Source organism: Thamnophis elegans, chromosome 1 (genome assembly GCF_009769535.1).
Source record: "Thamnophis elegans isolate rThaEle1 chromosome 1, rThaEle1.pri, whole genome shotgun sequence".
Lineage (NCBI taxonomy): Eukaryota > Metazoa > Chordata > Lepidosauria > Squamata > Colubridae > Thamnophis > Thamnophis elegans.
In genome coordinates this window covers 133,088,303-133,103,141 of record NC_045541.1, presented here as the reverse complement: position 1 = coordinate 133,103,141, position 14,839 = coordinate 133,088,303, and the positions used below count along the sequence as shown (strand labels likewise).

The window sequence follows — 14,839 nt, the reverse complement described above, 5'->3', positions numbered from 1 at the left end:
ACATTCTTCATGAGGAGAGATTGTGGGTAGGCTTCTTGACCATTTTCTTCACAAGCTAAATGAGCAAGTTGGTAGCTTTTTAATCTTGATATCCATCAGTTATTTTCAATGCCTGTAGCATATTGCTAAATATTTGTAATTATTCCAAAAAAGATCCTTGGCCAAACAGGATTTTGTTAATGGAAGACATATGGAGAGAACACACATGCTTCAGAAAATGGCATTTCCAGCATAGGATAAGAGGCTAATGAAGAGTGAATAGTTGTAATTAGGTGACAGCACATGCAATTTGGAAAGGGGACAGTGGCTTCCTTTCTTTATTTCTTATTGTTTGTTTCAAGAAATCTTTCAATTCCCATTAGTGTTTCTGTCTAGCACTCATGATAATCCCCAGGGATTTGTCTCAAATAATTTATGTAATTTAAGAATACAATTTCTGACAGTTTTGTATCTTAATTTCACAACTGAACATGAATTGATTTATATACAGGTGCTATAAATCTGTTTCCACATTTTTTAAAATTAGCATATTACATATTATAACTTGTATGTCCCTATTTTCAGAATTCATACATGCAAACAACCCTCACCTAACCTGTGTTTTCTAACATTTAACTTAAACTAAAATACACATATTTAGACCACCATAGTAAGGCTCTTTTAAGACAAATAAATTATTTATATGAATGTTCAAATAAACCAAAAAGAACTGAAATATGGAGGAAAATATGATTTCTTTAGAGAAGAGAGATTAATTAAAACCTTGAGTGCTGCAGGAGATTAATCATGTTTATAAAGGAAGAGAATTTAGAGAAAAAAGTATGGGACACATTTTGTGCATAACTTCTGATAGGGATCTGAAAAAGGAAAAAAAAAATATTGGCCCAAAGGTATTCTGTAAATTTTTAAAAAATCACTGGATTTATTTTCTTTTGCCCAATTCATGGACTGAATAATTACAAAATGAATTTAAATGGCATTTAATATTTGCAAAAATTAAAGAATGGCAAAAAGCAGTCCATAGTTCAGCTAGGTATGCCTATCTAATTGATTAAACTAACAAGTAATCTGAAAGAATTTAAATATGATGTGTGGTCATTGCTGCACATTAATCTGCTTGAAGGAATGATCTTTTATTATACAAATTTATAGACCAGATTCATGGCTATGGGTTGCTAACCATAGGTTGTAAAATGAACGTTGGATTTGTTAGGTTCATCTATCACCTAAGCTATGAATCATTGCTTATCAACCACAATGGTTGATTCACACAGTATACTAAATATTTTAGCTTTGTACATTGTGTTATCCTAGCCAACATCACTCAAAGAACTTGAAAGAGTCGGGCATTCCATTTCTTTCCTCTTTTGGAAATACAAAAGGACAGAATAGTTCATGATGTAAATTCTCATATGTATAGTAGGAATTTGTAAACTCCCAAGAGGAGATTAGTAGTAAATTTTCTAAGAAGCAGATGTGAGCATGAATTATAAATCTGCTTCATTTTGAGTCAGCCAGTTGATCCATTTAGATTTCTAGTGCTTTCCATTGACTGGTGGCAATTAATAGATAGGTGGCAGTCTTTTGTGATGAAACTGTGTCCATGATCCAGTTTTGAGTGAAGATTCAGTAAACATATCACTTGTTTATGAATCATGTTTTCTACTTCTGAATCACAGCCCTCCCTTGCTTTCTTTTCCCAACCTAATCCATAGTTCATCATAAGCAAATTGATCTATTACACCATTTAAATCATGGTGGTGGGTGACAGGGACTGCATAGCAATGGAAGAATTGATGGCTTCTCATTTGCCTTGCCCAGTGAAGTTACTCCCAAATATTTCTATATTGTTGATCTAGTCCTCCTGCTCTAGTTCACTTTTTAGATGCACTTTTAATTAATGGCAGGAGAACTCTACAGCAAATTAAAAGGAGAGTCTTCAACATCAGTTTTATTTGAAAAAAGTATATGGGCCCAACATTGGTCCTTCAGTATCTGAAGCAAATAAAATTGTTGTAGGTAGGCATTCAGTGTTTTAAATTGTGTCCATTTGCTCAAAAGAAGGACAAACATAAGCTGGAGATAGGCAAAATTATGAGCAATGTTCTTATGCCCAATGGGTGGATGTTTCATGATTTACCATGCCCATTTTAAGAGGAGACTCCCTCACCCCAGACTGTTTTGTAAGAATATGGACAATGCTGTCAAGACTCAAATTGGCTGATTAGTCCTCAGTGTGAAGTCTTTTGAATTATTTCATGGTATAGTTTCTCTCTTGAATAGATTGGATCCAATTAAAATGCTACAAAAATGCTAAGGTTAAATTCAATAACTTTTCAATCAAAAGTCTAGAAACTTGCTAAGTTATAAAATATGTGGATTCTTCTGGAATAATGAATCCAAAAGGTTGTTTAGCTGATGAAGCAAAATTGTGTATACAATTTAATATAATTTGTTCCTCATATGGAAATTAGGTTATTTTTCCTTTTCATTATTTATAAATTATTTTTTAAAAGCTAATAATGTTTGGTTGTACCATAGGTATTTCTCTTTTGAATTTCCTCCAATAACACAATTGTTAATATAGTGTTGAATTATCACCTTGGGAACCCACAGACCAGTCAAAACTAATTTGAACAGAGCAAACTTTTGTTGTTGTTGTTGCTGACCTCAAGAATCCCAAGCTGTGCCAAAGAGCTGTTGGGAAAACAAATACTTTGTAGGTCATAAAGAGTTTCCGGCTTCTCCTCAGGGGACTGACAACTTTAAAATATCACTTAATGGGGATGTGGTTCTGGCAGGGGGTCTTTTAAATCTAACAGACTGCTCCTTCCCTTGCAGTTCCTTGAGACATAAAAGTGGTTTTTGGAAAGTTCTCTTTATTTGGTCCAGGTGAAATGTTTTAGTCCTTACAGAGGAATGTTCAGAGATGCTGAGCTTATAGGACTTATCATTTGAATATTTAGCAGGGTTTCAAATGTATTGGTAGTAGTGAAACTATCTGAAAATGTTAAAATATTGAAAACATTATGTTTGTATAATATTCTAATTTGACTGGCTAAAGCTGTGTTAATAAAATGCAAGTGTAATGTGGGACTGTGTACAAAATCATTGTGCTGAGTAAAGAAAATGACATTGCAGAGAAAGAGTTTAATTTTTTAAAGCTTACCACTTAGTTCAAGAAACTTGAATACAAGAGTAATATATGTCTATCACAACATTATTAAATTGTAGGTTACTAACCAATCCCTTATTTCATCTTGGGAATACATTCCATTATCAAAGAATGCAAATGATTTCCATTGGTACCATTATCCTAGCCAGACTTTCACTTCTTGTATTCTTGACTTTTTCCAAGGCCTCATTATTTTGTAAAAAGAAATGAGGAAAATTTTATATGTGCCCCCAGTTCCTTCTGCCAAGCATTATATACGGTAATGCCTATAAATGTCTTCAGGGCTGTGTATGGTTGTATCATTGATTCCCACAAGGTTTATGACAGCTACTCTTCATCTAGGGATCTGGAAACATTCTTTGGTGAATAGATTCTGCAATAACTCTTCCTGACAGACTTGGACATATACCTTCATTTCTTCGTTCTGTCTGTTTGGTTTTTATCTAAGAATATAATGAAGAGAGGCCTGCTGTTGCTATTATGCTTCCATATTTCTTGGATTGCAATTTCTAGTTTGAACATTTTTTTAAAATAAATAACCCTACAATTTGGGGAAAATGTTAGTAAGAAGCACAAAAATTGTAGAGTACAGGGAATGGCATTGGAGGACAATGGGAAAGCCCATTACCAAGACTACAATTATACAAATGTGGTTTAGAATAATTCCAAGAAACTGATTTCTTATTTCTTTTTACTGATCTATAGTATAGAGCTGACACATATATTATACATGTTCATAGAAATGGCTCCTAATATCTCCTTATTACCCTTTCAGTCTATGTATATACAGCATAGAAACTTTCTGTGTAATATCATAGCAGGCTGAAAGGAAGAGAGGAGAGAATATTATTACTTATTTTGCTTATTTTTTATTTTGTTCTTTTGAAAAGGGGGGAGATTAAGTCAGGAATCACAAACTCATGGCTTTCAGGTCACATGTCACTCACTCATTTTCTACATTCCTGTGAATCACTACATTCCCATAGTCATCTAATTCAGACTTCAGTTACACTATTGTTTGGTGTTTACATTATACTTTGAAGGTGTTAATCTTGAAAAATAGCTGTACTATAATCTGAGGTTCTCTAAATGCACTGAATTTAACTATTTTCCCAGTATTTAGACTTAATTGTCAGCTTTCAGCCCATAATAATTTGACATTTGAACATAACCTTGTAATTGAAATCCATTCAGAAATGTCCTGCATTCTATACAGGGGTGGGTTCCTGCTAGTTCTAACCTCTTCTATAGAAAAGGTTCCACAAATCTACCGTGCCATTTACAATCGGTTCCAGCTCCCTGCCCCCGCCTGTCCACACCACGCTTGCCCTGCCCGCCGCTCACTGATTGGCTGGCTCACCAATCGCCCCGCCCGCCTCTAAGAGTCCTATCTAAACCTTAAAGTCTTAAAGCTGTCAAGTTTGAACACCCCTTGGGGGTTTTTTCTAAAGGGTTAGGGTGCAAGAGTCTTGTAACTTGACAGCTTTAAGACTTGCGTGCTTCAAATGCCAGAGTTTCTGAGCCAACATGACTGGAGGAGGAATTCTGGGAGTTGAAGTCCACAAGTCTTAAAGCTGTCAGGTTTGAACACCCCTGGTGGTTTTTTTCTAAAGGGTTAGGCTTGTAACTTGACAGCTTTAAGACTTGCGTGCTTCAAATGCCAGAGTTTCTGAACCAACATTTTGGTTGCTAAGCAAGAGCATTGTTAAGTGAGTTTCACCACATTTTACAAGTAGGCCACGCCCACCCAGTCACGTGACTGCCAAGCCACTCCCACTCATTCACATGGCTGACAAGCCACTCCCACCTGGTCACAAGGCTGGCAAGCCACTCCTACAAAGTAGGCCACACCTACAGAAGAGGTTCTAAAAAAAATTGAAACCCACCACTGATTCTACACTAAAGGAGATCAGGTTTGACCTTTCAAGATTGTCATCTGTCTCCTTTTATTCATTTTTTATCAGAGCTGCTCCAAATTCTTCTTACTGCTTAGTTTCTAGTATTCTGATCGTTCTCCTACGTTGAATCTGCTCCAAAGTTTTCTAAATATATTGGACATATAGATAGTTCTTGACTTACAATGGCAGTTGGGATCAGAATTGCTGTCACTAAGCCACATGGTCATAAAACACAACAACAATCCTCTAGTTACTGTTGTTAAGTGAAGACCACATATATTAGTAAATAGGGACCTCACCTGACTGTGACTTTTGACTTTCTGGTGGTTTCCTCATTTACTTTGCTTGTAATAAGCAGGCAAGGAATGTCAGAAATCCTGACCATGTGACTATTTTAGATTCTGTTATTTTACCTTATATCAATACTGTAGTATTCTAATATTTCTTGTGTTTGTTTTCTTTTCCTTTGAATGTAATCTTAATTAATCTCCTATATAATTGTCAGGCAACCCTTAGCATTTACACACATGATGAATAAGTTGCATAGGCACTCTATAAGCAAAATATATATTTTAACAATTCTCCACCATTTACCCCTGTTTTTGAGTGGGGAAATATAACACAAAAACTAAACAGCTGAAAGACCTATTGCAGAAGCTCACATCAATTCAACAAGCTTGAATGACAATCTCTGCAACCAGTGGTTTACTGAGAAACTGATGCAAGGCAAGAAAAATGAAAAACTATTAGGTAAAATGGTTGTGGGATGCACATAACAGCATTGGTGGAGACAGTGGGTAAATAGAAGATCAGGTTTTGAAAAGAGACAGATAAGTTGGTAGACCTACTGGCTCCAGGATTATGGAGTCCCAACTTCTGAAAATCAGGTAGTGGGAAGTCAAATACAATGGAAGAAAAAAATCAGTTTGGGAGAGGAGGGAGGGAGGGAGCTAGCTGAAAAACAAGCTCTGGCAAAACAGAGAAAAAAGGAATAAAAGAAACCTTGGAAACTCCGCCCCCCCTTTTTTTTTATTGGCAGAAGGACTAATTGCAAGCAAAAGCTGGAAAAAAGATGTGAAGCTTGGCATAGAGAATCTAGGAATATCAGCTGACACTTTTCCCTCACATAGAGCAGAGGAGCCTGAACTGTCCTATTCAGTCGATGCTTCAGTTGGGAGGTGATTAGTTGGTGGGTGAGCTAAGAGGAGAAACAGACTAGATTCAGATGGGCCAGAGAAAAGGAAGGATCCTGGAAGAAAGCAATAGAAGAAATGTACTCTGCCTTTAGAACATGACTTTTTAGTATTTCTTAAAAGTTCCTATTATTCTGTTGTAGCATTCATTTATTTGTGGACTGTTTTTTAATGTTACATATAAAAGCTATAAAAAGTTCATAAGTAGACACAGGATATTCTTTTTCTTTGTTATTGGATATTGGGGAGAGAAAGAAATCTCCCCAGGTCTCACTGAATTGGACCAGTGTTATATAAGCAACAGTAAAATAAACTTACATTGAGAGTTCTCCCTGCTGATGTAAACTTGGCAGCTATTAATGAGAAGACTCAGCAGGAACTAAAAAGATCTGACTTGGTAAATCTGTTGGGGAATCAGCTCTGAGTATTGCTTTCTGTTGCTAAGAGTACAATTACACATCTGAGAAAATTTCCCTATATAATCTACATATGCGTTATTCAGTAATTCAAGAAATTTGGATAAATAGATACAAGATAAATCTCACAGTCAACGAGTGATGGGTTTATCCAGATAGCACTTATGATCTGCTTGCAGTAGAATACAGTAAATGTGGGCATAATAGTGCAATCATAAATCAAACTGATTTGTTCTTTATGCGTTCCATAATTACCAAAAATGTTTTGCAGTTTCTTTTTACATATGTAGAAAAATCAATAATATATTAAGATTATATTCTTTCTTTGTATTTTATGGTTAGAAGTCTCTAAACATTAAAATACGTTCTCCATCTAAAGGTTCAAATTTGAATTTCTGAATATAAATGAAAGTGGGATATATTCTTCATAATATTGATGTTGAATGGTTTTGCTTCTATCTTTTTGTATTATGCCAATATGAATCTTAGAGTAGCTAGTCTTTGAATTCTAAGCTAGTATTTAAATATATGCCTTCCAAAAGGGAAGTTATAATCCTCCCTTTTGGAAGGAGGATATTTTTGGTGAAGGAATTAATGGAGCAGTCAGAGATTTTCCATTTAGAATGAAATTAAATGATACCATACCATGATGCAAATAAGAGCCAATTTTGTGTAATTGTTAAGGTCTTAGACTATAAGCCAGGAAACCTAGTTCTAGTCCTGCCTTAGGTACAGAGCCAGCATGAGCCAGAACATGGACTAGTCAGCCTCTCTTAGTCAGAAGAAGAAGGCAGGAATTTTTGTTAAATTACTCAAATTCACATTAATATAATAGCATGGTTTTGCAAAAATGTGATAAAGTTGGATTCATTATTTTTTTCAGGCAAGATGCGCATACAACAGTTGGCAGACAACACCAGATACTTCCGAAGACAACTTCAGAAAATGGGATTTATAATATATGGAAATGAAGATTCTCCTATTGTACCTCTGATGCTCTATATGCCAGCAAAAATTGGGTAACATTTGGAAATAGTTCCTAGTACATATCCTGAAATGTAGTCATCTTTAAAGAGAACACGTTGTGGCACCAGATTAAAAACTACTACTAATGTTAGAGACAAATCTTATTTTTAATAGACTGTGTTCAAGGTCAACAGGCTTAGATTTCTTTTTTGCTGCACTGTAGAACTGCAGAGTATTAAGTAATTCCTCTATTGGTGCTTGTACTGAGTAATACTGTCATCAGCTAGAGAGGAATGTAGTAGAATTCTTAATAAATTAATACTCAAGCTGAATTTGCTGTGTTATAACAGACTTTCAAGTTTAAGTTACAAGTAGCCTGCTGAAAGACAGCCCCTGCCACATAGAATCTTTCAACTCTGAGAACTTAATAATGGATTTTGTTTTGAAGAAGGCCACCTTAAGATTGAACAAAAGGTCTCTTTGTGTACATATATTAAATCAAAGCAGTTGACAATAACCTCTCAGGCATTCCTCACCACCCCCATTGTGCTAAATAGCACCAATCTTGTTTGTGTTGTGGTTTCATTAGTTCTGCCTTGGTCCTTTTGCAGGGCATTTGGACGAGAGATGTTGAAACGGAACATAGGTGTCATTGTAGTGGGCTTTCCTGCTACACCAATCATTGAATCCAGAGCAAGAATTTGTTTGTCTGCATCTCATAGCAGAGAGATACTAGACACTGTAAGTACCTATGTTCATGTCTGTTTTGTCCTTCTCTAAAATCAGTATGTTCTTTTTTGTTTAAATATAACGAGCTATAGAAATTAGACACCAAAGAAAGATTTTGTTCAGGAATGAATCACATGAGTCCAGGACACATCAGTAAATCCAGGTGGAAAGGTCTCTTACTGAGGTAGAGACTTGATATGTTCATTACTTGGGCTATTGTATTGAGTCAGTTATTATTGCATTAATAGTAATCAAATAGCAAGGTAAAAAGATAGGCATATAAAGATATTCTACACAACATTTTGCAGCATTATCTTTATAATACTTCCTTTTGCAAAGATTAATTAAGTTCAATGTAATAGTTAATAAAACACTGTCAAATGTTTTCTCTCCAATTATTTAAAAGATTTTGACCTAAATAGTCAGTAGCACACACATACATATATTGCATCATATTTAAAAGCAAAAGTCATATTATACATTTGCTGGTTAATAGAATCAGTCTGGAAAAAAATAGGGTGAGCATTTGTATATGTGCAAGTGTGTGTATGTTTCCAGAATAAGAAAAAATATGTATAAACATAACAAATGTACTTTGAAGTATCCGCATTTCAAATTAAGCAGCAGCTCCTAATGTCACAGCATTTTGATACCATTAGAGTATTTTGAAATTACTATTTGTAGAGATTGACTAAAAGGTACATTATCTTTCTCAGCAAGTTATTCTGTTAACTACAACATTGGTTTGCAACAGCCCAGTCTTAGAAAATTGCTAAGTATGCTAATACAGGTAGTCTTTGACTTACAATAATTTATTCAGTGACTTATGACCGTTTTTCACACATATGATGATTGCAACATCCCCATGGGCACATGATCAGAATTCAAATGCTTGGCAACGGGTTCATATTTATGACAGTTACAATGTCCTGGGATCATGTAATCAGCTTTTGCATCTTTCTGACAAGCATAGTCAATGGGGAATCCAGATTAACTTAACAACCATGTTACTAACTTTAAAAATGCAATAATTTGTTTAACAACTATGCTAAAATTTGTACAATGAGGCAAAACTCACGTAACAAATGTTTCAACTTAAATTTTGGGCTGAATTGTGGTCGTAACATGAGGACTACCTGTATTTGGATAAATCCCTAAGACATTAATAGTACATTTTGGTGCAAGTAAACCTGCCTTATTTTATCTCCCTCCTCTCTTTACTCATTTGGTGAAGCATTTCTTTAGCCTATGTTATGTCTTTCCTGCAATATGTCTATAGTATATCTGTAGTCTAAATATTTATATTGATTTAAAAAACTATTTGGAAAAAAATTTTTTTTAAGTAAATGTACTTCTCCCAGTATTTAAGTACCCTTTCATATGTAAAAGACTAATAATGTTCTATGGTATATGCCTGTGATGGTGAACCTATGGCATGCCCCTCTAAAAGTGGATGGAAATGTCTGTGTGTCTTATACAGTGAATGTTGCTGAAGCCCCGCCCACCTGTCAGCCCCCAACCTTCAGCCTTTGACTCCCAGCAGATGGTCTTCTTGCAGCATACAGCCTGATCAGCTTCAGCACAGCCTGATTTAACACAAGTAGCTGATTGACTGTTGGATCTGCCTCCCGGAATACCATCTATCAGCTGTTCCAGGCTGCAGGGATCATTGCCACCTCCGCATGCTTTCGGCCTCTATGCATCCTGTTTTCGGCCTTGCATGTCCCATTTTTGGCCCATTTCAGGTGGTGGGGATCGTTGCTGCCACCGCCGATCCTCGCCACCTGGAATGGGCCGAAAATGGGACATGCGGAGGCTGAAAATGTGGGACGTGGAGGTGGCCATGGACTGCACTGGTAGCGATCCCCGCAGTCTGGAACAGCTGATAGGCAGTATTCCGGGAGGCAGATCCAACCGCCAATCAGCTGCTCATCCTAAATCAGGCTATGTGTTTGATGCAAGAAGGCAAATTGCTGGAAGGCAGAGGCTTTTCTTGTTTTCCGCCCAAAATCTACGTGTGTCTTATAGTCCAAAAAATACAGTAAATCTAAATGCTGTTGCTATAATTCCATTGGCTGTGCATCTGATGTTACAAAATAAGAAACTTTTTCCTGGGCATTTGCCTTTCTTAATGAAACAAAAGAGAGCATTGGAAAGAACTAAAACAGCAAAACACTTGTCCTACTTCATAACACTACCTAGATTTTTAAATCCTAGCTGTAGCATTTTTGTACTCCAAACAGTAATCTTTATATGTTTTTTTTATTTTTCCAGACTTTAAAGAAAATCGATGAAGTTGGAGACCTCTTGCAATTGAAATATTCTCGTCATCGAGTGGTACCTCTCCTTGACCGACCTTTTGATGAGACAACATATGAAGAAACAGATGACTGAACTCTTTTGATGTCTTCTTTGAATTGAGTATGCTCCTTAGAACTTTATAGGGCTCAAAGACCACGGTTCTTGAATGCAACACTTAATGACTGCTCGCCATACACAGAATGACTTTTTACTCACCAAACTGAAGTGACCACAAGAGCTATTAAATTATGTGTGGTAAATGCCAAACCAAGTCTGGATTTTATTCCCATTGCTTCAAGATCCAGCTATAGGTGGGTGCCTGCCCTGCATTTTTAAAATGCTGCCTTCTTATTTATGTTACAGTAAGATCCCTTTGGCTTCTGTTGGCACATCTGCATTATTCATCATTCTGCCATAAAGGCTTTGTTGGTGTGTTAGTAAATACTGCAGGATTTCTTTTACTTTCTCTTTAAAAATGTCTGACCTTCCTCAAAATATATGATTGGTCAAATGAATCAGTTAAGGTTTTTGAGGAGATTGTTGACAGCTAATTAACATACATTGAATAGAAAGAATAAACCTAAGTGTTTCCCTTCCCCATTATTTCATGCTGTTGGGAGAGTGCCTTTTTATTAGTAAAATGATGATTGACAAACAAGTTTAAGGAATATTATGTTCATCAATGCACAAAAGAAGTCTTCCAGACCATGGGCCACTTTGGGTTTTCAGGCTGAGTAATAAGCTTTCTGCATTTAAGTAAGTAGCAAATAATGCTTGAGAGCAGGAGAGATTTTTATGTGAGCATTCTCTTTCTTGAATGGAATTACTCATGCATACTCTACTTGTTCATATTTACTTCATGGAGAGTATTACAAAATTATATTCTTGTGAATTCAGTTGATGTGTTCCATCAAGGAGTTTGTATTTTCCCCAATATGGTAAATATTTGATTATCACATCCTACAGAGTGAAGCCATAATAGTTACCATATAAATTGAACATAGCAAATTATCTTGGGCAAGCTTCATCATAGAATAAGCATTGAAGTTTGAGTTCTGACAGATTATATTAGAATTTTCTGTATGAAGCATTTTCTATATAAAGTTCTGAATTTCAAATGCTGATATGATAATTTTAGATTGACTGTTTAGATCTCTGATTATGAAGATGACAAGAATCTGACCTAAAAATTAAGAGCCAATTTTGTCTCTATATGAGCTTCACATGATATTATCATTAATCTTTTGGGGACCACTAAAAGAATTATGATTTGATGGAAAAATAATTTATGTATATAACTATTTGTGGCAGCTGACAAAATGATGTTTTCTCAATAAAAGTGTGTACAAAGCAGTCGGCGTATGTCAAAAAGTGACATCATTACTAAAATCTCAAAGTACATAAGTGCATTGAAAAATACAAATCTTTGTGTTGTCCATTTGCCAAATCCACCTTTTGGGGCCAGTATTTCACTGAACTGTGTATTAAAACTGTCTGCATTTTATGGGTAACTGTAGAGAAGTTGGAAAATAAACTGAGCAAAAAAGAAAATCAACAATGTATGGAGCCAGAGGCTTATTAGCTAATGGTGGCTCATATTTTGGTAGTCATTAAGCAGGCTTGCACTATCTTACATTGCACTGTGCTCCTACTCTTCTCTGTTGGTAATAATGTATATATAGTCTAGATTTTTTAAATAACTATTAAAACATTTTAAACAAACTTTTTAATTAACTTTTTAATTTCTTCCAGAAATACAACTTTTTTACACTGTGAGGAAGTCATACAAATTTGGGTGCCAGGTGGGAAGGGAGGAAAAAGAGAAGCAGATTTTACATTGACTTTTAGGGAAAATAACAATGCATGTTAAGCTAAGAAATTGCTTGACAAAATCTATTTGTGTTCTGCTTAATAAAGAGTTCACAAAAAGGTGTCTGAACATTTTATTTCTTTAAAAAAAGTTGGTGAAAATTCTTTCCAGAATAAAAAGCCATAATAATGACTCACATTTTTACATGCCAGGCAATCATAGAATTGGAATGCTCATAGATGTTAAGCTGAAATTAAGTGAAACCTATGACATTGAACACTTTTTCTAACTTTATTGTAAGATTATAGTAACAGAATTTTGGAAGTCTGGAAGTAGACCATTTCACAAAGCAGCAAGAGTTAAGGCATTGAACTTTTAAAGTTTGGAAAGTAGTTCAGACAGATACCTCAAGTCACTAGAATGAGATTTACAGCAAAATGAAACTTGAATGATTCTTTTATTATAGCCAATTTCAATAAAGATAGCTGTGGAGTTGATTTCATGTTCTGGTCTGCCTAGTAGAACTGTCATCTAAGAACAGCCCATCTTTGACTCTGGATGCAACATGCTTCCTTAGGTGAAACAGGCTGTCATTGACTCTTGACTTCCACTTGAACAGCAAATACAGCCTTTGAGAAATTACATTTTAATGGTTGCCAGTTGCAGCCATTCCTGGGTCAAAAAATGTTGGTCATTATCATTCATGGCTATGTCACTCTGCAGGTGGACTATTGCAATTTGTTCTATATGGGGCTGCTCTGGAAGATTCATGTGGTTCAGCGTACATTGGCCAAGGAAACATTAAGACTTCAATTCAATTTTCAAATTTTCTTGCAGTACAAGCAGAGCACAAAGAAATATTTCAGTAGTGGAATGAACGTGAAATGGAATGAGAGTTAGAAAAGGAGAATGAAAGTGAAACTACTTCTAAGCCTTTCATTGCTTTCCCTCCCATCTATATAAAATTATTGAAATGAAAGTCAACAGTTTTACATACTTGTGTCCCACAATCTTGCTGAGAACAATTCCATACAACATCCATTTCTTTAGTCAAAGTTTGGAGGTATCTATTTGGGACTGAGGTGCTCTATGTGAGACAGCATTCCTGAGAGTAGGAATCTGACTTGAGTAATGATTAATGAAGTAGCTATAAGAATGTACTTATAGATTATAGAAATAGTGCTTACCGTAGTTAACTATTTAGAAGAATCTAAAAGATGTGTTTTGTGTTTCTATGCCTAGGGAAAAAGGCAGAAGGAAGTGACCTCAAATTATCAATTCATACATGAAAAAGCTTTACATTTTACACATCAACTTACAATCAGGTGCCAAAGAGTGGGGCCATAGGGTTTGGAGTTCCAACAGTATTGCCGAGTAACAGCTATCCCAATATAATGATTTTTTAAGGGAAAGGTTAAGAATCAGATCTTGAAATTTAAATATGGATTTGATACATGTGATCTGCCTGAAATCAACTTGATATATCTGTCAGCACTAAATGCACTATCACAATAATGGATTTAATTGCTTTGGATGCCACCAAGACATATATGAACATGAGAATTGTTTCTTTACCTTTTGCTTGGTTTTAACAGGTTATCCACTTCTGTGCTGTGTTGTACATTTGGCTCTCAAAAGGATCAGTTACATGATCATTATGTCTCATTGTAAGGATAGTAGAGGCAACTGAGATGTGACCAATCAGACTATTATGTGCAATTGTGATTTCATTTAGAAATTTTGTATCATTTATAACATTTCAAATCTATGCTTTTGCACCCTGGCAGCATCAAATAATATTGTATTTTTATTTGTGATAAGTGGCTTCATGTGGTAACTTGTGATTATATAGCGGTTTAGCAGAGGTCATCTAAAAACACAAATCAAGACTATCATTTGGAAACCTCAGATCCACGTTTTGGACCAAGGTGGACCCCAAAGCCGTTGTAAATCGAATCTCTTGTAGGAGTAAAATGTCTCCAAAGCTGTTGCCAGGTGAGCAGAGCACACCGGATTTTTTCCTCCTCTCCATTTTCTTTATTGGGAAGAGGGGGTGTCGCGCGGGTGCATGTATTCCTTCCCGTGGCACGCGCTCACGGCCGGGCCTGCGAGCAAAGATCCTCCTGCGGGCAAACGTCAGGTGGAGGGAAGCCAAACCACTGGAGGGAGAGCAAGAGCTGCAGACGAAGCTCGGCTTCTGGGGGAACGCGCGAGGAGCGCTCCGCGAAATCCGAAGAGCACCCCGAAAGTGCCCGACTGAGGAAGCAGCGGGGGCGCCAGGGAAGGAAAGGCGAGACAAGAACTAGCGAAAGGACCGCCCGGGGGGGGGGGGGCTAAGCCTGCTCCGAGGA

The 14,839-nt window shown here is 36.2% G+C and overlaps 1 protein-coding gene across 2 annotated transcripts in view; it reads left to right on the top strand.

Moving 5' to 3' along the window:
• SPTLC2 (serine palmitoyltransferase long chain base subunit 2) overlaps positions 1–12,547 on the top strand; it is a 51,454-nt gene extending 38,907 nt beyond the window's left edge. For both annotated transcript variants that reach the window (XM_032232238.1, XM_032232245.1), the window contains exons 10-12: positions 7,566–7,701; positions 8,260–8,389; positions 10,652–12,547. In XM_032232238.1, coding sequence (XP_032088129.1) covers positions 7,566–7,701; positions 8,260–8,389; positions 10,652–10,771 — 386 coding nt within the window. In that variant the 3' untranslated portion in view covers positions 10,772–12,547. The remainder of the gene's footprint in view (positions 1–7,565; positions 7,702–8,259; positions 8,390–10,651) is intronic.
• The last annotated feature ends 2,292 nt before the right edge of the window (positions 12,548–14,839 follow it).